The sequence below is a fragment of the Callospermophilus lateralis genome, chromosome 2 (genome assembly GCF_048772815.1).
Source record: "Callospermophilus lateralis isolate mCalLat2 chromosome 2, mCalLat2.hap1, whole genome shotgun sequence".
In the NCBI taxonomy this organism is placed as follows: Eukaryota; Metazoa; Chordata; class Mammalia; order Rodentia; family Sciuridae; genus Callospermophilus; species Callospermophilus lateralis.
The window spans coordinates 66,941,448-66,961,862 of record NC_135306.1 but is presented as its reverse complement, the minus strand read 5'-3'; the positions used below and the strand labels follow the sequence as shown (position 1 = coordinate 66,961,862).

Sequence of the window (20,415 nt, the reverse complement as noted above, 5' to 3'; positions counted from 1 at the left end):
AGGAACACAGAGCACATTTAAACTCAGCAATGCAGCCTGTCAGGTTTTTTGGGTCCAGTCTTAGAATGGTGTTTAATTACATGTGGGTGGGTTGTGGTGAGGGAGAATTTGATTCTTAATCCACTCTAGCATTTTAATTTCTACATGAGTAGCCACTTTTTGATGGCAGCTGTTTGATATGTTCCCATGAAAATATCGAAATGTACCTAGAAATGATTAAACAGCAGCTCTGACTACTTAAGTTTTCTATCTCCAGTTTGAGTTGGCTGTTTGTCACCTTCAGGCAGAGTCCTGAGAGGAGAGCATGGAAACAAAAAAGGGATTGACCTTTGTCTTCTGCCAAACATCTTCTATATTTCCCTGAAAAAATAATATACATCAAAATAGAAGGTGGTCCTTCATGAAGAATTTCTGTTGTTTGTCCCTCAAATGTTTAGGCTGAAAAGTGTGAATTCATGTTGAACCCTTTTCATGGAAAACTAGAACTATCTCAGATTCCTTTGAATTCTTATACTTTGGGGAAACAATAATTTACTAAATAATTTACTCACTTCCATGATGAATTCGAAATTTCAGTCCTTCTTGACAAATAAGCTAGACATCCAGTTGGAAGGCCTAGCTGAGAAGTTGGCTATACAACATGGTTGATTAGATGGTCACATGATTCAGAGCTGTTTTCAGAAAGCACTTGGCATTATAAATAAAAATATGGATTCACATGTCAGAAAAGTTACCATCTGTCAACAGAGATACTTAAAATCCACTTTCATACATTTCTAAAGTTAATTTTGTAACAAGTTTGGTGTATTTCATCAACTAATATCCATTCTAGATGGATAAATATCACAGCAGACTGGAGAAGAAGATGTAAATAAAGTCTGTAAAACTCTCCCAGCTCTAGTTTTCACTGGGTCAGGGTTTTGTTTGCTTCCTTCTAACATTTCTTAAAGTTCAGGACATTGTGAAGTAAATTTTTCATCATGGGTTTTCCATTCCCCTCCTCTCTAACTCCCCAGTTGTGACTTTGGAAATAGCTGTTACCTGGTGGGAATCTTGAGCATCTAGGTCAGAGGGTCAGAATTCTGAGAGTGTTTCTAACTAGTTCTTTTGTTTCATTGCTCTGGTTTCAGTAGTATTCTATGTTCACCAGGGTTTTCTAGCACCAGTGATCCACGGTTGTTAATTAAACCACCACCAATTCCTGAGAATTCACGTGGGTCCAAGTTGATGAGTTGAGACCAGAGAGGAGTCTACACTGTTGTTTTCAGGGCATGTTCTATTTTGGTTAATTCAGTAGTTCTTAATCCTGACTGCATGACAGAATCACCTAGGGAGAGGTTAAAAGTACTGAAACCTGGCCACCTGCAGATAGTGCATTATATAGACCTACCCCTGGCTGGGGTTGTAGCTTGATAGTGGAGCACTTGCCTGGCACTGGATTCGATCCTCAGCACCACATAAAAATAAATTAATAAAGCAAAGGTATTTTGTACATCTACAGTTTAAAAAAATAAAAATTTAAAAAGCCCCACCCCTAGTTCAGGAGACTTTAAGAGGCAGCCAGATTAGGACTGCTGGATTTTGTAGTTAACCTCTTCATCCCTGGCTTTCTTGACTGCACCTGCCTTCACTTTGCTTGAACATGGCAGTGAATTGCCATGCCACATAAATGTCCACCCAAGTCATGCAGATGAGCTCAGAGAATTGGGTAAGAGCCACTCAAGTCCAGCCAGAGTGAAAAGATTTTCTGGCAATGCAGGGTAGCAGATTCCCTTGACAAATGAGAACTAGCTTAATGTTTAATGATGTTCTGGCCTTAACCTGTTAGTCTCAAACAGACTCTCTTCTAGTTGAATGCATGAGCACTTGTGAAAGCCCTCCTATTGTTAAACGCTGTCCCAGGCACTGGAGAGGACAGATGAAATCCAGCACGAAGGGGCTCAAGCTTACCACCAGTCTGCACAGTAGGTGCTACAGGGAAATGTTGGAAAAAAGTGCTGTCTCTGGAATCATATCCTAGAAAAATGACTATAGTGTTAATATCAACTGTATTAATTTATTATGAGCCCTTCATATAGTATATTACTTCTTTATCAGTAAATACTGATTTGTCCCATTTATTAAAAAAAAGAAAAGAAAGAAAAATGACTATAGAGGAAATAGAATTTGGGATAAGCCTTAAAAAGAACATGGGTAGAACTTAACTGGTGAAGGGTACTAAAATCCAGGCCTGGTGAACAGTCTGCTTAGGAAAGAGTCCTGGGCAATGAAGTCACAAGACCACCCTGGGCACATGCAGGGTAGGAGTGGTTGAGCAGTGCAGCTTCCACTGACAGATGAAGGAGCTGCACACTCTCACCTGAGGGGCTTGGCCATGATTACAGAAGCTTTAAGAGGTCCTAACTTACGAAACCAAGTTATGGTGAGAGAAATTAGGGCATTTGGCACCTCAGGGTGGATAAATCATCTGCAAAAGGTTGATGAGAGAGGGGTTTACTAGGTTGTTAGGCGTGTTTTATATCTTACGTGGTTACATAGGCATGTACATTTACAAAACTCATCAAACTGTATGCTTAAATTTTGTTTTATATAAACTATACTACCACAACAAAACATAGTACACTTATAGTTTATATATTTGTATATGAGTATGCACACACACGTGCGCAGGGGTGTATGTGTGTTATCCTTGTTGCAGTGCTGGGGCTCAAACCCAGAGCCTTACACATACAGATAAATGTTCTATCACAGCCCCTAATTTAAAAGCCATGTTTAAATAGAAGAACCTATGGATTTAAAGACTTAAAATCCACACCAATCAATGGAAAGTTGGTCAGTACTAGTTCATGCCCTCAAAACATTTAAGTCCAGAAGGAAATCTAAGATGGTCACAAGAAGCATCTTGTACTTGGTATGAAGGTCCCAGAAAAGGATTGGAAGATGAACTGAGATAACTCAGAGAAAGGAGAGCTGTTTTCAGTGAGGGAGATCAGAGAAGGTCCTGAAGAGGGCATGATGGGAGGGGCTGACCAAGTGGAGGTGGGAAGAAGGGCTTTCCAGGTGGAAGAGGGTAAGCTATGGTAGCCATGAGGAGGTGAGAAATGCCCTCCCTCTAGACAGAGCAGTGGGAATGAAGGTACCAGATTATGGGTAGTTTAGAATTTCTGGCTAGGATCTGTGACTCTGGAGGCTGGGGCAGGAGAATGGCAAGTTTGAGACTAGCCTCAGCAATTTAGCAAAGGCCCTAAGCAACTCAGTGAGAACCCGCCTCAAAATAAAAAGAACAAGGGATGTGGCTCAATGGTAAAAGTGTCACTGGTTTCAATCCCCAGTACCCACTCCCCCTCAAAAAAAAATTATTGATATGCATGTCCAGGTGGTGTGGACTACACTTTCTTTTCAAAGGGGTTGCTGCTTAGGTTGTGTCAGGTTTTGTTTTAGCTGGACTAATGACGGCATCACAGCTGGGTTGGGTATTGCTCTGCATCAGTGTGACCCGGGAATACTGTGCAAGAGGGGCCTGCAGGATGCTGCTCTAGTCGCCCAGAAGCAAGGATTGCAACAGCCAGAGCAGAGAGAAAAGAGGAGATGCTGTGGATCTCTAGTAACATAGCTCAGCATATCTAGATGTGATAATAAAGGAAAGATTGAGTCAAAGGAGGACTTGGAGATTTGAGTTTAAGGGCTTAGGTGGTATTCCCATTTACTCGAAAGTAAAACACAGCAGGAAAACACTTTTAAAAAGACCAAGTTGCAAGAACCTTTTTAAACAAACAAAAAAAATTAAGTCCCTTTCATTCACTCCCAGCCTTACACACTCTATATCCTTCTCTTTCCTGACAGGAAATAATTTGGATTATACCTATAAGTGTGGAGGCCTTCAGTCAGGAGGGCTATTAAGCACACAGTTATCCTGGCCTGTCCAAGAACTGGGGACCACAGAAGGAAAGCCCAAGAACAGCCAGGATGGCTTCCCTTCCCAGGAAAGTGTACCAGCCCTGGTGAACCTGACAGATGACCAGATAGCCGCAGGCCTATATGGTGAGTCTTCTCAGGGGCCTTGACATCAGGTCTCTAGGAACATTCCAACGGAATGACACTGTACCTTACAAGTTGACCTGGAAGAAAAGATCATGCAGATGGTTGGAAAGAAGGCCTAGTCTTTAAGATTATCAAAGCAAAAATGAGCCTGATAGAAATGCCCAGTTGTCACTATTTTGTGATGTCTCAAAGTACTAATAGTCCCCACCCCCCATTTAAAGGACGTTTTTAATGGAACTTTGAGTTATTGTCTTTGCATGCACATACTTTTCCAGTGGAATTGGTGTGAATTCAAGTTATGTTAATTTTGATCACCTCAATTCACTTTTTTATAGTATGTACAAATAACGAAAATACGCTGAAGTCCATCATGAAGAAGAAAGATGGGAACAAAGATTCCAATGGTGCAAAAAAGAATCTTCAGTTTGTCGGCATTAACGGAGGGTAAGGAAAGATGGCGGTCCTATAGCTCAGCATCATCTGTGTCTGTCTCCTTTGCCTCCTGTTTGAATCTCATTTCGAGGTACCTAGTCTGGGATGCTGCCACATCTTGGTGATGGAAGATTTCCCTTCTCAGAAAGGTGCATTTGGGCTTCTCTTCTCCCCTCCTCTTGCTTTCTTTAAGGATATATCACTCTCTTAAGGACACCTGATGAAGCTGAGCAATTGACATCTCATCTTTTATCTGGAAAATAAAAAAAGGGTCTCCACCCAAAAGCAGCAGGCACCAAGGTGGTTGCACTGTGTTGGACAGCTGGTACTTACCTGTGCTAGAGCTCAGAAAGGAGCAGAAAGAGGTCAAGCGCATCGCTCCCTGGGCCAGTGACTGTCATTCACTCCTTCAGCATGGGTTGCTTAGCAGCCCATGTTCATGAACAAAACCATGGGGCCTTTCACCTGAAGAGCAACCTAGTCATGCCATCAGTTCTTTGCTTTCTGAATAGAATGTTTATTAGTTATTTGTTCTTTCTCTTCTAGTTGGCTCAGGTAAATAGTTCAGGTTCTTCATCTTCCTACAATTGAGCCTAAACAATTGGCTGATAGACCAACAAGAAAGCAATGGTACAGAGTTAATATTTATAGGAAAGTGAATCACCAGGGTTGACATGATGGTACCTGTTTTCCAAATCTTCTAAGTTATATTTGGCACAATATGTCCCAGGAGATTTTGGAGGACATGTATCAGAAGACTATTGGTTACTTATGTGATCTTTTGACACTGGGAGAATGAATGGGGCAAAATAGGACGAATGGAGAAGATAAATAATGAGCAACTGCAGATCTCAATTTGTACTAAGCTAGAAGTCCCATGTTGTTCTTTTAACAAGGAGTGTATGGGCCCAAGTTGGCCCTTTTCAGTCAGAACCCATTCAAAACCCACCAGGCCACTGATGAAATTTCTGCAACCAATCAGCAGGTTTGCCCTCATAGAAATTTCTGTCACTGGGTCTTTATGGGCACACCTTGCATCTCCTGAAATCCCAATTGCCACCTAGGTATGAAACAACTTCAAGTGATGATTCCAGCTCAGATGAAAGCTCTTCTTCCGAGTCAGATGATGAGTGTGATGTCATTGAGTATCCTCCTGAAGAAGAGGAGGAGGAAGAGGAGGAAGACGACACTCGGGGAATGGCAGAAGGGCACCATGCTGTTAATATTGAAGGTTTCAAGTCTACCAGGGTGGACGATGAAACGCAGGTTCAAGAATGTGAACCTGAGAAGGTGGAAATCAGAGAGAGGTGTGGTACATTCCCTTCCCCTCCCCTCTCCCATGTTAGTGTATTTCGTCAATAGAATTAGCTGATTCAGATTTTTGAGATTATATATATTTGTTTGATCTATTTCTTAGCATCTTGAACAGATGTACATAATTCTAATAAAATAAGTACTACATATGGTGACTCCTAGATCCCTTAGGATAGCAAAGAGAATGGCTTGGTAGCTCATCTCCTTTGAATTCAAAACTCTTTGCTGTCTAATTTTACACATGGAACCACTAGCCCCTACAGCTTCCATTATTTGAATACCTCACATTTAAAGACAGATTTGAAATTTTTGCTGACTAGCACACTTTTAAATTTTGTCTTCAGTTATTTATCTTGATGCAAGTATCATTACTGTTATTACCATTGTGTGATGAGGATCATATCATGTACTTGGCCTCAACCAAATATCCCATTTACTGTAAAGATCGTAAGTATCTGTTATACTGCTCTTTGAGTGATCAGGAACATAACAATGGATTTGGTGATATCAATAAATAGCAGCTGAAATAAACGATCAGAAACTCTGGTTGGCCCAAAAATGTACATAAAAATTCAGTTTTAAAGACAATTAGTAATTATGGACTTGATGCTCATAAAACAGGACAGAATAGAGAAGATAGGTACCTCAATATGGTTTTTCCTTCTGTGAAATATAAACATTTTAGAAAACTTTAATTTGAAAATGATAGCTAACTGCATTAACACAAGGTAAGTGCTTTTCAAATGGCTTGAAATGAATGTCTTGTCATCTGTTTTTTTAAAAAAACAACTCTGTTGAGATATAATCTGTTTACCATATGTCATCTGATGTGTAAATTTTTGTATGGGTTGAACAAACAATTCTGAATTACCAGATGTGGTAATTTAAGCTTCTTCAAGCCTTTAAGGATAAAAATATCTCCAAATGTTACTCCATAATGTCAAGAAGACCCAACTTGTCTACCTAGAAGCTGCTTTCACAAGGAGACCTTGAATTCTGGCTAGAGATGTTGGCTTATATGATAACATCAATCTTAGATGCCTAGAGGTACCTCCAACCATCACAACCTGCTCAGGATGGCTTAGGGCCACTTGTCTGTGAAAGGGTTAGTAGGTTCAAGATAAAAATGACTTTCCCTTTCTGGTCATTCCTGAGCTATCTTTATTTCCTCCCCTTTTAGGTATGAATTGAGTGAAAAGATGTTGTCTGCATGCAACTTACTGAAAAATAACATAAATGACCCCAAAGCTTTGACCAGCAAAGATATGGTGAGTCTGACCCACAGGCACTGTCTTCAGTCTGTACAGAGTGCCCAAGTGGCACCGCTGCCAGGGTTATCAGCAGCCTGCCCTAGAGCTGCTGTTGCATGCAGGCTTCTCCTTGAACTATTTCTAGCAGGAGTGAGCATTGTGCTGTCCAGCTCCCAATAGCACACTATTTCCTGAGGCCCAACTTTGGATGTCCTCTACCCACCCTGTACTTTCTTGGGGTGGAGGCATCTGTGAAGCACAGACTTGCAGATAGAAGGGAGAGCTAATTGCAGGCAATCATCTTTGTTTCCTTTGTTCACAGAACCTTCTGATTGAAAGAACAGCATCCCAGAATTATTTTTAAGTTGGTTTATTTTTTTAAAGGAAACCTATGCTATCTGGGCTGAGGTTAGCATTCCTTTCAGTTATGAAACTACATATTGTGTTCTGACTTGGAATGTAGGCAACCACTTTTTTAAAACAAAAAATAATATGCACTTATCATTTCAGTTTGAAAGATTCAGAAGCAAAAAGGTTGTGGTTGCCTTAGTGATCATGAACAGATACAACATAGGACACACAAATATTTCTTTGATGATGGTTAGTATGATACTATTGCCAAGCACGTCACCATTTCATGCACCGAGGGTTTTGACTGTGTAGCTTCCTTCCTAGGCTAGAACCACACTCCAGTTTATAGCTCCATCTTTAGTGCATTGAGAAAAGGTGATTTCTGGTGTTCAGATTAAATGATGTACATCTGAAACATTACTGATGTTTAATGCTAAATAACTTAAAGCAGCAGCAGGTGGAAAAGCTGATTTATAAGGCTCTCAGTTATGAAATCAGAATGGTAGAAGGGACCTAAGGAATTATCTAATCCTAGATAGTTTTCCTCTTACATGACAAACATAATTGGAATCCTGTTGCTCCATCACACTGTTAAAAATCTGCAGTGGCTGGCAGAAGTACCTGTTGCACCTGCCCATGAGGGTGCTCTAGTCTAGTTCAGCACCCCCTTCACTGAGGGCCTGAAGATTGACTTACCTGGAGCAGCAGCTACTTGATTAGGTTAGTAGTGCTGGGAATAGATCAGATGTATATTGACTTTGGGTTTGTGTTTTGCTTATTCTAATTAAATCATATGACCTTATGTGGCACTTTTTTGTTTAACTTCAGGTGTCATTTATTTACATTGCCATATAAACTTAAATTTATCAGAGCCAGCTAAGCCTTTATTTCTGGTTAGTGGGCTGAGAAAGGAACATGGCTGTGACATTCAAAAGGAAATGCATAAATTTCCTAGTCAAAGGGTTACATAGAATTTCACACTGAAACTCATTAGTATGAGACCATGCCTCAGTCAGACAGTAAAGCCATGAACAGTCACTACAGTGTCAAACATCCCATCAGGTTTAGCCTGACTTTAAAATAGATGCTTTAGGACCCCAGATTTTATAGCCGTAAGTTTTTTCTTTTACTGTTGTTAGAGTATGAGGTTATATGCTGTCTGAAATACTTCACATTTCTGCATCTCTCAAATTGCTGAGCATGGTGTCATAGACTGTGATCCATATATTTTGTTGAACTTTCTTTCACTGTAAAAGTGTTACTTTTGGATTGTGTGAAGTTGTGGACATATGAGTGATCACAATCCTGTCAGGACACCAATTTTAGCAGTAATAAATTTAGGACAGCCAGCAGACATAATAGCCCTTCTTTCTGTGTGATGAGTCCAAAGAAATTTGAATGTTATAGATTTGTAGAAAAGGAAAATTTTTTTACTCCCCAGACCATTTTTTGTTGAACCCAGGAGTGCTCTACCTCTGAGCTACATCTACTCATTTTTTGATGTAGGTTCTTGCTAAGTTACCCTGGCTAACCTTGAATTTAGTGGCCAGTTCGCACCCAAGTTGAACATGAAGCCAGCCCCACAGTTGTATGTCATGGTCTAAGGTCTTCCCATGCAGTTGATCTTAACAAAAAATGCAATTTCTTCCAGATTTATTTTTGTTCTTATAACAAAATGGCTGAACATTTGCATTTGGGATTAGAGTCAGAATTGATGGGCTTCCAGCCTCGAGTTATGGAGGAGCTGTGAGAGTTGCAGTTGGTCTGGCTTGGAAGGAAGCAGTATAATTATAAGTGGGCTAATTAATGTCTTCCTGATTTCTTTGAAAATCATTTGCAAGGCCACTATAATTCCAAACTATTAGCTCATAAGTAAGGCCAGGCTTAAGCATTTTATCTTCATCACAAACACTGTAAAGAGAAGATATCCCCAGTTTCCAGGCAAGGAAACAGATGCAGAATAAGTAACTTCCCCAGGGTAATTTTGGAGATTTGCTCCTCATGAAGGAACCCAGGGGAGAGAGGGTCTTACTGCAGCCCCATTGCTCTTAACAATGCTGTACAACCTCTTTTATGAAAATTAGAATGTAATACTGTGAACAGCTTAAAATCTGGAGGAATGTTCCAGCCTGGTGTTCAAGGCTGTTCTTGGACTCTGTTTTGGGAGCTGATTCTAATTGCATGCACTTTGACTATAAAAGGCTGGTTACTTGGGCTCTCAGCTACATCTCAGAAAAGCCTAAAAATAGAACTAATGGCAGCGTGGTCTGTTGGCAGAGGTTCTGTCTGAACACCCTCCAGCATGAGTGGTTCCGTGTGTCCAGTCAGAAGTCAGCCGTACCAGCCATGGTAGGGGACTACATAGCTGCATTTGAGGCCATCTCCCCAGACGTGCTCCGCTACATCATCAACATGGCTGATGGCAATGGCAACACAGCCCTCCACTACAGCGTGTCCCACTCCAACTTCGAAATCGTCAAGCTGCTATTGGACGCAGGTACCGTGGCCACCCCTTGTCTTATTTGTCACGGCACTCAGGGTTGTGACTCAAAAAAGCAGGTTGGTTTACTCGTGGATTCTTTGACCATCCCAAGATCCTTTGTTTTTCCACATGTTGGGGCAAGAGTAATGCTGTCAGGCAGGGGAGGCTGAAGTTTAAACACAATTGGACAACACAGCTTCCAGCTCTATTCTGGCTGCAGCTCGGCTACATTCAGGTGAGGTATAGCTCTGGTGCCTGCACTGAATCATGCAGGCTTGGCTGGTTTGTTCTCAAGAGGCAGGCTGCTGCTCACAGGCCCAGTCAGAGCTCTTGTGCCTGTGGCCCACTTGGCTTGCCCTCATACACCAACCACTGACCAATGGCCTTGCAAAGAGAGTGGGTATTCAAGACGAGCAAAGCCACAGTCCAATCACTGTCTTACCCAAATGTACCATTGAGGAATTAGCATAAATCAAAGGAAGGGATATTCTTCTATCTGAACCATATTAATGAGAATAGTGGAAAATTATTTGCCATTCTAGAATACAGCCCACAAATGCATTCAATATGAAGTAAGAGCAGTACTTGAGATTGACTTTTTTAAGTGGTGTATCTCAGTGGTACATAACTGATTTCAGTTTAATTAAAGGACATAATGTCAATACCTGATTTAGAATATATAATGCAACTGTCCAGTTTTTGGACAAGAAAATATCTTGTCCAATGGCCTGATATTTTCCTACTGTTTGGGGAATGTTAAATTAATGCAGAAAAGAAATCCAAGCAGATTTTATCTTTTTAGCCTTTCTCAGTTGAATTATTCCCTATTTTAGTTCCCATATTAGGGTAGAACTGCTTCCAGCTGACAGGGAGGAATTTCAGGCCTCCTCTCTTTAGACTTTCCAGACTATAAACAGAGCTAGTGATAATGTCAGCTTCTATTAAAATAGTAGTGGACAATATCCAGGGAAGCTGAAAAGGATTTACTTCAGGACTGCTCCAGAAAGGTACAATTTTATATATCTTTGAAATGGTAGAAAGTATGTTGGCAAATAAAATGATTTTAATTTTGTGGTTGAATCATTTTTGCTGCTCACCATTATGGGCTGAGATTCTGGCTCCATCAACTGTGACTGTGGAATGCTCAAGATCCTGGGGACCCTTGAGAGCACACATGCTCCTAGCTCCTCCACCACACAGCCTTTTCTTTTTCCACATAAGATGCACTTTTGTAAATGCCATTATGTCCTTGTGTGCACTTGATTGGGGCCTCGAGGCAAGTTTTCTTGGTACCATCTCTTCTTGCCCCTTTCTGATACACCCATACTAGACATTTGGTCACACAAAAGCTGCTTTCCAGCAATCACCGCCATCTTGTTGTTTGATTAGAACATGCTAAAGGAACTTTTAAATGCCTGGAGGATAATTTAGAAGAGTTTCTAGCTTATCAGGTCTTAGTGCCTGGCAGTTTCTTAGAAGACTTTTACATTGTTATTGCTCAAACCACAAGTACCAGAGTTTGGTAATTGAGGTTCTGTGTTTAGGCACCTGTAAGAGCAGTAGTAAATTGAGGGCTGCAGAGCTGAGTAGTGCTGGATAATTGGGCAACACCATATTCAGAGCTCTGTGCTCAACCTTTGCAAACCCTCAGCTTTCTGCATCCTTCTCTCAAGTTCCTAAATGTCTAGATCCCACATGAGTGCTTCTTCTCCAGAGCAACTGTTCCTTAGAAACACCTCAGACAGATCTGTAGGCTGCTGTAGTTCAATCACCAGTTACAAGCAAGGTGTTCCATAGATGCTCACTGTCATTTCTGTTGCTGCAGGCCTTGTGAGAGGGTAAACATTTTTTGTTTGGCATAAAAACATCCTAAGTTTCCTTGTGAGTCACTTTGTCTTTGAGCACTCAGTGCCCTTCCACTGAGTTCTTTTAGATACCATTCCTTCAGTTTGCATGAACATCTGCTGTTAGGAGATGGCTCCCCGCTAAAGAGACTCGTTTCTTACAGACGTGTGTAATGTGGATCACCAGAACAAGGCAGGGTACACTCCCATCATGCTGGCAGCCCTTGCAGCTGTGGAGGCCGAAAAAGACATGCAGGTTGTGGAAGAACTCTTTGGCTGCGGAGACGTGAATGCCAAGGCCAGTCAGGTCAGTGCACTTACTTGTTAATGGCTGCTTGAACTGGCCTCAGCAGATCTGCTGTGGCCCACTTCCAGCTCTGGGTCCTTGCTTACCAAGCACACCAGTTCACATGGGCTTCAGTTTCATACTGGAAACCTCTCCCTCCTTTGCCTGGTCTTCCCTGTCTGCAGAGTTTGAAACTTGCACAGAAACTGTGCAAGCCTGGCTTCTTAAATGACTAGGAGTCCTTATCATATACCCAATACCTACTCCTTCCTGTCTTCATGCCACGTTAGAGTCCCAAGTCCAGATGTATTCATGGCTTGACTTTTAAACATCATCTGAACTTTCCAGCTATGTTGAGACAGAGCTAGGGAAAAGCTGACTCCTTACCTTAACCTTCCTTCCTTATCTCCTAGCTTGCAAGAAACTAGTTGGTCCATGCCTGCCACCCTGCCCTAAGTAATGACATACACAATGCTTTGTCTTCACGCTGTTCTGTCTCCACCCCCACCCCCCACCAGTCACTTCCCTGGCAGCTCATTCTGCACTTCTGAAGTCCAATGTCCTTTCTCCCCTCAGGCAGGGCAGACAGCCCTCATGCTGGCAGTCAGTCACGGGCGGATAGACATGGTAAAGGGCCTGCTGGCCTGTGGAGCTGACGTCAACATTCAGGATGATGAGGGCTCCACAGCTCTGATGTGTGCCAGCGAGCATGGACACGTGGAGATTGTCAAGCTGCTGCTAGCCCAGCCTGGGTGCAGCGGCCACCTACAGGACAATGTAAGCTGCTTCCATTGGGCCAGGGGCACACACATCCTCTGCTGTTCTCAGGGATCAGTGTTGACATCCAGGTCCCCCACTTTGTAGCTCAGCTTGGCAGCTGTGTGCAGACTAATGCTCCCATTAACTAAAGGCAGAAAGACAAAGAGGCCTCACCCCAAAATGTATAAAAGGTGATTTGTGGGCATGTGTGAGGACCCCTATGCTAAAGGAAAATAAATTCAGTGTAGGCAAACTTCTGAGAAGTTTTATCTAGAAAAGGAGATTCTTAGTAGAAGCTGGGTCATTTGTGACTGAAACCAGCTCCTTTTCCCTTGGGCAAACACTTTCCTTACCCAAATGAAATACAGACAGGTGATATACTGTGGCCCATTAAAATGAGTAACTTAGGACAGCTCATAAGATATGGCTGCTTTGCACATTTCCCAGGTTGTTTCCATGCACAAATAACCCCTAACCCTGTAAGGCCAGGGGATGCTTCTGGGGTATGTTATCCAGGTCCAAGGGGAGGAGCACTGATAGAAGGCACTTAACTAGCCTGTGGGCAGTAAAACAAGCCAAGGGTCACAGAGGTTTGAACCAGAGCTTCCTTTAACTCAAAACACCAAAAAGTTAAGAGGAGAAAACATCCCCCTTTGCAATAAATTTCAAATACCACTGGGCTCAAGCCAGTACCATTCTGCTTAGCTAGAAGAGCAAACTGGTAGAGGCTTTTTACTGCTCTGTGGCCTGACGAGCTTCTGCCCTCAGCTACCTCCACCAGAGAACACTTGAGATACCAGGTGCCCTCAGTCCCCCTAGAGGAATTAGTTGCCAACTTATCATTCCTCAAGACTCTGTTACATGTGTTTTGTTTATTGGCTTTTAACTTTCTGCAAAGAGCAGCTTTTAGATTAGTAATAAGATTCCATAGAGCCACAGGGAATTCCAGAAATTCTGACCACCCCAACCAGTTACCCACTTTCTTATCTATAACTGAGTAGAACATCCAGCTGGCCTCCAGAAGAAAAGCAGGTCCCAAAAGTTACAGCGTGGGAGAGAACAACCCCGAGATTCTAAACCACATAAAATTGTTTCCTGCTGCTCATGACCAGACCCAAGTCCTTTTAATTCAATACTAGACAGAACAGCTGGGGTTCCCCTCTGCCTTGCTGCTCCATTGAAATCTCTGCAATTTAATATAAATCAAGGTGTTAACTGAAATTTTTTTTTTGCCAAATGTACTTGTTTCCCTGGTATTTCCAGAAGATTCATTAAGTCCCCGGGTTTGAATGCTTGCTTACTCATGGATGTGATACGCAGCATTCAGTAGAGGTGGTCAGGATTTTAGACTAATATCTTCCTACCCGAGAGGAAAGTTTAGAAAATGTCCAGGTACCTCATGGTACTTGGATGGTCATTTGTAATTTTCAGAAAAGACACCTCAGCCATGTGTAGACCCCCATTCTGTCCTACTGCCCTCTTCTGGTGGGCAGAATGATTGAATAGGAGTTGTTCATGGGCAGCCTGCAGTTTTTAAGGATCCCTGGTAGACAGGCCCCTGTGCTGAACACTGATACAAGCCAGGGGAATGAGTCTCCTCATTCATATTCACATCCTAGGGCCTCAACACTTAGAGATCCAACTGACATTTCTAAAGAACTGAACAATGGCTAGGTATGGGACCTCATCCATTACTGGGGATTGTGATGGTAAGTTTTGGCTGTTTGTTTACCTTTCATCCTCAGGATGGCAGCACTGCACTCTCTATAGCCCTGGATGCGGGACACAAGGACATCGCCGTTCTTCTGTATGCCCACGTCAACTTTGCAAAAGCCCAGTCTCCGGTTAGTGTGTGCATTTGGAAATAGGCTAACATCACAGACTAGCAGGCCCCTTCCTCCAGGAGTTAACAGGGAACATGGGTTTTATGCTAAAAAAATTCATTTCTATCCCATCCCCAAGACCTGAGGTGTAGTGGAGGCTACTCCTTGGGAAACACCTGGGTCTCATGTGGAAGGTTTTATTCTATGCCTAATTATCCCAGTGGTTTAACCCAAGGATACATGTCACCTTCCTGAAGCTATCAGTGGGCAGCTTGAAGTCCCAGCACAGCTAGACATACTGAGCCTCACTGACCTTGGAAGAAGGCCTACTCCTGGTGAACATCTGTCTCATATCTGCAGCCAGCACTCGGGACACTGTGTCTGAGGTCATCTATTAACCCCCAATATATTTTTCCCTTTCCTGTTCTCTAGGGCACCCCAAGACTTGGAAGGAAGACATCTCCTGGTCCTACCCACCGAGGCTCATTTGATTGATTATTTGGAAATAGCCTTCCATTTACATGCCACCATGAAGCTGCTAATTGTTCCTGTTGGGGTGACAGATACTGAATGTATATGTTCTGTGCCTGAGCTCACCAGCAAACAGAAGCATACGGCACAGGTTAAAGGCTGACACTTAGGGGAAGCAGAGCCATGGGGGATTACCAGCTTGGCCACCTCCCCTCTGCATGGGGTGTGCTTGAACCCCATCTCAGTGGCTGTTGAGTCTCTGCTCCGTTATGTACAGTTCTAGGATATGGTAACCTGATCTGAAAGGGCACCTTCTTCCTATAATTCAAAGAAGTGTAATTCTCATTGTTATATTTTTGAAATTTTCCACAAATATATATTTACCCAAATGTGGAACCATTGGAAAATGCTTCTAAAACTCCATTCCAGCATGGTTTTGTTAAGGTGACTTTGATCATCAGCAACTTGGGCTGGTAGCTTCTGGTTTGAAAATAGAAGATGGAATCTCAAACCATATAAAACTCATGAAGCATTTTCAGTGGGTTTTATCTAGGTGGATGTATTATAACTTTTTATATAAAAGATATGACTATAAAATTGACACAGTATTTTCAACTTTTATATTCCATAGTAATTAAAAAGAATTACATATAACACTACCACATTTTTAACAATTGCACAACCCTGTCTATATCTAATGATAAAGGTTGAATTGTTAGAGGAATTGGCTCTGTATTTGCCTCTAGAGAAACAGTGTAGTTCTCCATTTATTTATGGATTCCTTTATATCATGTCACATTTACTTTAAAGTCCTGTATGTATTTAAATGTTTGAAGTGCCTTAGACTCTTGCCATATTTTCAAAATAAAATTTCATTAAGCTCTTGTCCTTGCTTCATCTGACAGCTGTCTGCCCAGAATCTGTTGACTTACAGCCGTGGCAACAAACTGATAGATGGATCCAGAGGAGAGCGGTGCGCTGTCCACTAGGCTTGGGCTCCTAGTGGGTGGGTCCTCAGAGTGCGAATGACTCCATCCCTGAGTTACGTGTCATGAGGTTGATATATAAGACTATATCAGACAAACATCTCATCAGTCAGGTAATCTCCCAGGGGAACCTCTGACTCTTCTCAGGTACAATTATCTTTAACTCAATTGATTGTGATAGTGACAAAAAAGGAGACATGAAATCAGACCTTTTTTAAAATGTTTTGCATCTTATAGAGAAGACCCTGCAGAGATGTAAAGCTGAGGTGGCAATTCAGGCCGAGCCAGGGTAATTAACTGCTCCCAATACCGAGCCCTTCTTTTCTGCCCATGGTTGATCTGCTAGCTGTAGGATTTAGGCTAAGTATTGGATCAGGTAGTTTTTCAAGCCCAAGTTCCTGGGGATCCCAAATGGCACATTAAATTAAAGCTTGAGAAGAGGAGCCATGTTTTGTTTGCCCCTTAATGGCCTGACATGCATTTTGAGCAAAGAGGACTATACCTCAGGTGGTTTGTGATCCTGGGGATTTTCTTTGTTCCATCTGAGAAAGAAAGGTATTAATATTTTAAATGCTGAGGAGATAAAACCCCTGCCTGTGTGTGCTGTCTTTTAGATTTCTGGTGCTCAATTTTAAAAAAGAAAAATGAGTGCTTGTTTTATCTTTGAGTGAGGTCTTGTACAATGTATATCTAACCTCTCAGTAACACAGGCTGGGGCTGACCTTGTTTGCTCTCACAACAAGGGCACTTCAAATGCTCTTTATCTTGAGATCCTGGCACTCTACCTACACAAGCCTGATTATCCCCAATGGTACAGCTGTGAGTTGCTGAGGCACAGTTCCATAAAGGGACTTGTGACGGGGGGCTTGGGCAAGGTCCCCAGCTGAGTTAGGCAAGAAAAGTGGGAGGAGTCCTGCCCTATGCCAAAGAGGTTACAGAGAGCCAATTTCCCAGAAACCCTGGCTCTGGAAACTGAGCAGCTGAAGGCTGGAAGCCACCCTAAGACAACAGGAATGGAGCAATGGGGACCTTGAGACTTTGATGCTAAAGTGATAAATGGCAACTTGTTCTGTTACTATTATGAAATGACTACTGGACCTCTCACCATGGGGAGATAATTTGCTACTGGAGAAATTTACCAGGAACCTGCTACCTAGCACAAGTCTCAGAATACATGAGTATTGAGCCCACTTTGGTAATTTGTCAGTACTCGAGAACAGTTTTACCCCTGACTTTTTCATACTGCAAGTATGTGACAATCCTTGTATATAGAAAAAACTTATTTTTCCCCTCAAAGGAAATAATGAGCAGCTAACCTTCCTTTAAATCCTGGTGGATACTTTTTCAGGTTCCCTGATGCAAATAGAAACACCTTTGTTTTTATGATGCTTTTACTTAAGCTTTCCCTTCACAGCTTGCATGAGAGCTTCCTGAGGAGTGGTAGAAAATGCACATTTCAGCCGCACCCTGGGAATTCTGACCCTGTAGCCTGGGAATCTGTATCAGCATGTATCCAGGCATTATGTCCTCACTAAGGATTTTTAACCCCAAATTATGAGAATCTACATAAGTTCTTTTCCAAATAAGTCAGGGCAGGCTAGAGTGGGGTGGGGTGGAAGGAGCTCTATCCAGACCAGAAACACTAGATGTTGTCTTTGATGTTTCAGAGCCTGTCTTGCTGCTGTTGATGGAGATACCACAGTCTATGTCATTTGTCCATTCTGAGTGGCATTTCTGTATCTAGAAGGTCTAGAAACATGACTGCCCTGGTACCATTTTCTGTGCCAACAGGCACGTGAGGCTTAGTCACTACTAACGTGACAGCAGCTGAGCAGACAGGCAGCTCTTCAAGTATTTTCCAACTTGATCTTTTGCTTCCCCACTTCCCCATGGAGCTGGGCCATTACTGCTCAGGAAGAAGGCCATGAACCCTTGCTTTGGCTTTGAGATGACAATTTTCCATTTTCTTTTTTACTAAATTTTTTTAAGCCCTGAGCCTTGGCCAGAAACTATTTCATTCTACTCTCTGCCTAAGGAAATTACTAATCACATGTTTACTCTGCTCTTATTCAGTATGGCTATAATTTAAAGGCCAACTGATTATTAAATATATATATATACACACACACATAAAGTGCATCTTGTTGAACATTCTTACCATAAAAGGATGTGGCTGGACTCGGCCACTGGGTCCCAGAGCTGCTCAGGCTCAGCTCCCTCCCACTATGGTCACTGTTTCCTCTGGGCAGAATTGAACAGTCCCAGTCCACTCTGAGTATGAAGATGGAGTCAGGACTTGTAATGGCCTCCCTCAGATACCTACCCTAAATTCAGACAAGGATTCTGCAGAGAAGCTGAAAGGCAAAAGGCCATTTTTAAATGGGTGCATCCTTGTAAGAAATGTCAGGTGCAGTGGGTATCTGCAGAGGAGTCAGCCTTTAGGAAATCAGCTGCCTCTCCACTAATACTTTTGATGATCAATTAGGCAAGAGAATGAAATACAGCCCTAAATTTCATATAATGGAAGCTGCTTAAAAAATACTCCTATTCCTCCTCTACTTAAGCCATAACAAGTTTTACACCTGGTTCCCATTCCCCAGCCCACGAGGAACCAGTTTACCCTGTCTTAAAAGGCTGGACTCAGCCACAGGGTGGTTATCAAGAGGACATACCTGAACTGTGACGGGCAGTTCTGCCAGCACTATCATGCGACTCCAGGCTGTATAGACTGGTTGTAGGAGATCAGGTGTCGACTTCACGGACCACTTGTCTGGCAACAAAGAGATTCTTCTGACTGGTCCCTTCTGCTCTATTAGGAAATGTTGGATGTGTGTAAGTAAACAAGAAATAAAGACAATAGTCATTAATTGAGTCTCTAAGAGTTCAGCCAATTACACCTGCCTAAAATATCCTCTTCTACAAAAGCCAGTCTTTTTTTTTTTGTGTGTGTGTGTGGTGTTGGGATTGAACCCATGGCCTTGTGCATACAAGGCAAGCACTCTACCAAAAAAGCCAATCTTTTGACAGGAAGCTCACTAGGATCAGCTTTTCTGCTCGAATTTGTAACACCATCCGTCAGGACTAAAGTTCTAGTGCCTGGTTGAATGTGTGTGTTAAGAAAAAAAAAAAATGCATAGAAACCAGAAAAGAGTTGCCACAGGGGGCAGGCAGAGGACTGGGAAGGAGCAGAGCGAGTGAGCCCCTGGTGACAGCTTCCTGGCCTGTGTGGTAGTGGCACTGTTATATCCATTGTAGCTTATTAACTTCAATATTTTTTAGTTTATAAAAAATTAAAAAGCAATAAGAAAAGATCTTGAGAAGGTGTCAATTTGAAGGTCAAGCGGAATGAATGTGAAAACCGGAAGCTCTCAGCCCTGCCATTTCTGTAATGTTAGTACACGGTTTTGCACATGGTGGATGCTGTGGTCCACTCATGGCCTTGCATAGTAGCCATTAGGGGGCTGATCTCGGACAACCCACTTCTTTTTCTGGGCACAAAACAGGATGCACTTGCCTGCTCTTGAAATAGATTTCACCATGTGTGTTGTTTCACCAACAAAACATCAGTAGAAATGACAAGTCAATTCCAGAGGGAGGCTTGAAAAGCCAGTGCGCCAGTCACCACATCTATGCACCTACCTCCCCACAAAGGATCTTAGAAACAAGTGCTGAAATGTACATCCCTCCTTGCCAGCCTGTATTGCAGGACTATCATGAGTAAGAAATAACCATCATGTTAAGTTTTGACAAGTTTGGGGTGATGTTACTGCAGCATAATTTAGATTGTCTTTGATAGAGAATTTGGTTCCTGAAAGTGGGGTACCACTGTAACCAAGTGACTGAATAGTTTATCTGTGGACCGCAACAAAACTATCACAGGGGACTCAAACACAGAACACCAAACACTATGTGAATGACTATTTTAATTCACGGAGGACATATACCAGGATCATCTATCACATGCAGTGAATGTCCTTAGCATTAAAGAACAGTTTCTTGGTGAAAGAAACACCATTTGCTATGCACCTTAGGAGGCAGACTGTGTCTTATAAACCTATAGCTCTCAAACTTCCTTGTTCATTGAAATCCCCAGGAGAGGTTGTGAAAACAGATCGCTGGGCCCCATCCCCAGAGCTTCCAGGCCAGTAGGTCTAGGGAAAGCCCCAAGAATTAGCATTTCTAACAATTTTGCAGGCCTGCTGCTGCTGATCTGGGAAGCACACTACTCTGGGGCAAGGGTTATTAGTGCAGACTTTCCTCACCTCAGTTGCCAAGAACTGGCTGATGGCTGGCCCAAGTGTCTCCACTCCTTCCTCTGTGTGGGATTATTTCATTGCAAATGATTTTGTAAAGACACCATTGCTAATGGCAAGTCT

The 20,415-nt window shown here is 42.4% G+C and overlaps 1 protein-coding gene across 5 annotated transcripts in view; it reads left to right on the top strand.

Annotated features, from left to right (window-relative positions):
- Positions 1-15,264, top strand: part of Kank1 (KN motif and ankyrin repeat domains 1) — a 123,153-nt gene extending 107,889 nt beyond the window's left edge. For 4 of the 5 annotated variants that reach the window (XM_076846032.2, XM_076846031.2, XM_076846030.2 and 1 more), the window contains 9 exons: positions 3,844-4,041; positions 4,377-4,485; positions 5,538-5,780; positions 6,968-7,055; positions 9,666-9,885; positions 11,879-12,021; positions 12,577-12,777; positions 14,505-14,603; positions 15,015-15,264. In XM_076846032.2, the coding sequence (XP_076702147.1) occupies positions 3,844-4,041; positions 4,377-4,485; positions 5,538-5,780; positions 6,968-7,055; positions 9,666-9,885; positions 11,879-12,021; positions 12,577-12,777; positions 14,505-14,603; positions 15,015-15,077 (1,364 nt within the window). In that variant the 3' untranslated portion in view covers positions 15,078-15,264. The remainder of the gene's footprint in view (positions 1-3,843; positions 4,042-4,376; positions 4,486-5,537; positions 5,781-6,967; positions 7,056-9,665; positions 9,886-11,878; positions 12,022-12,576; positions 12,778-14,504; positions 14,604-15,014) is intronic. The other variant, XM_076846033.2, reaches the window with a different exon arrangement.
- Positions 15,265-20,415: the final 5,151 nt, after the last annotated feature.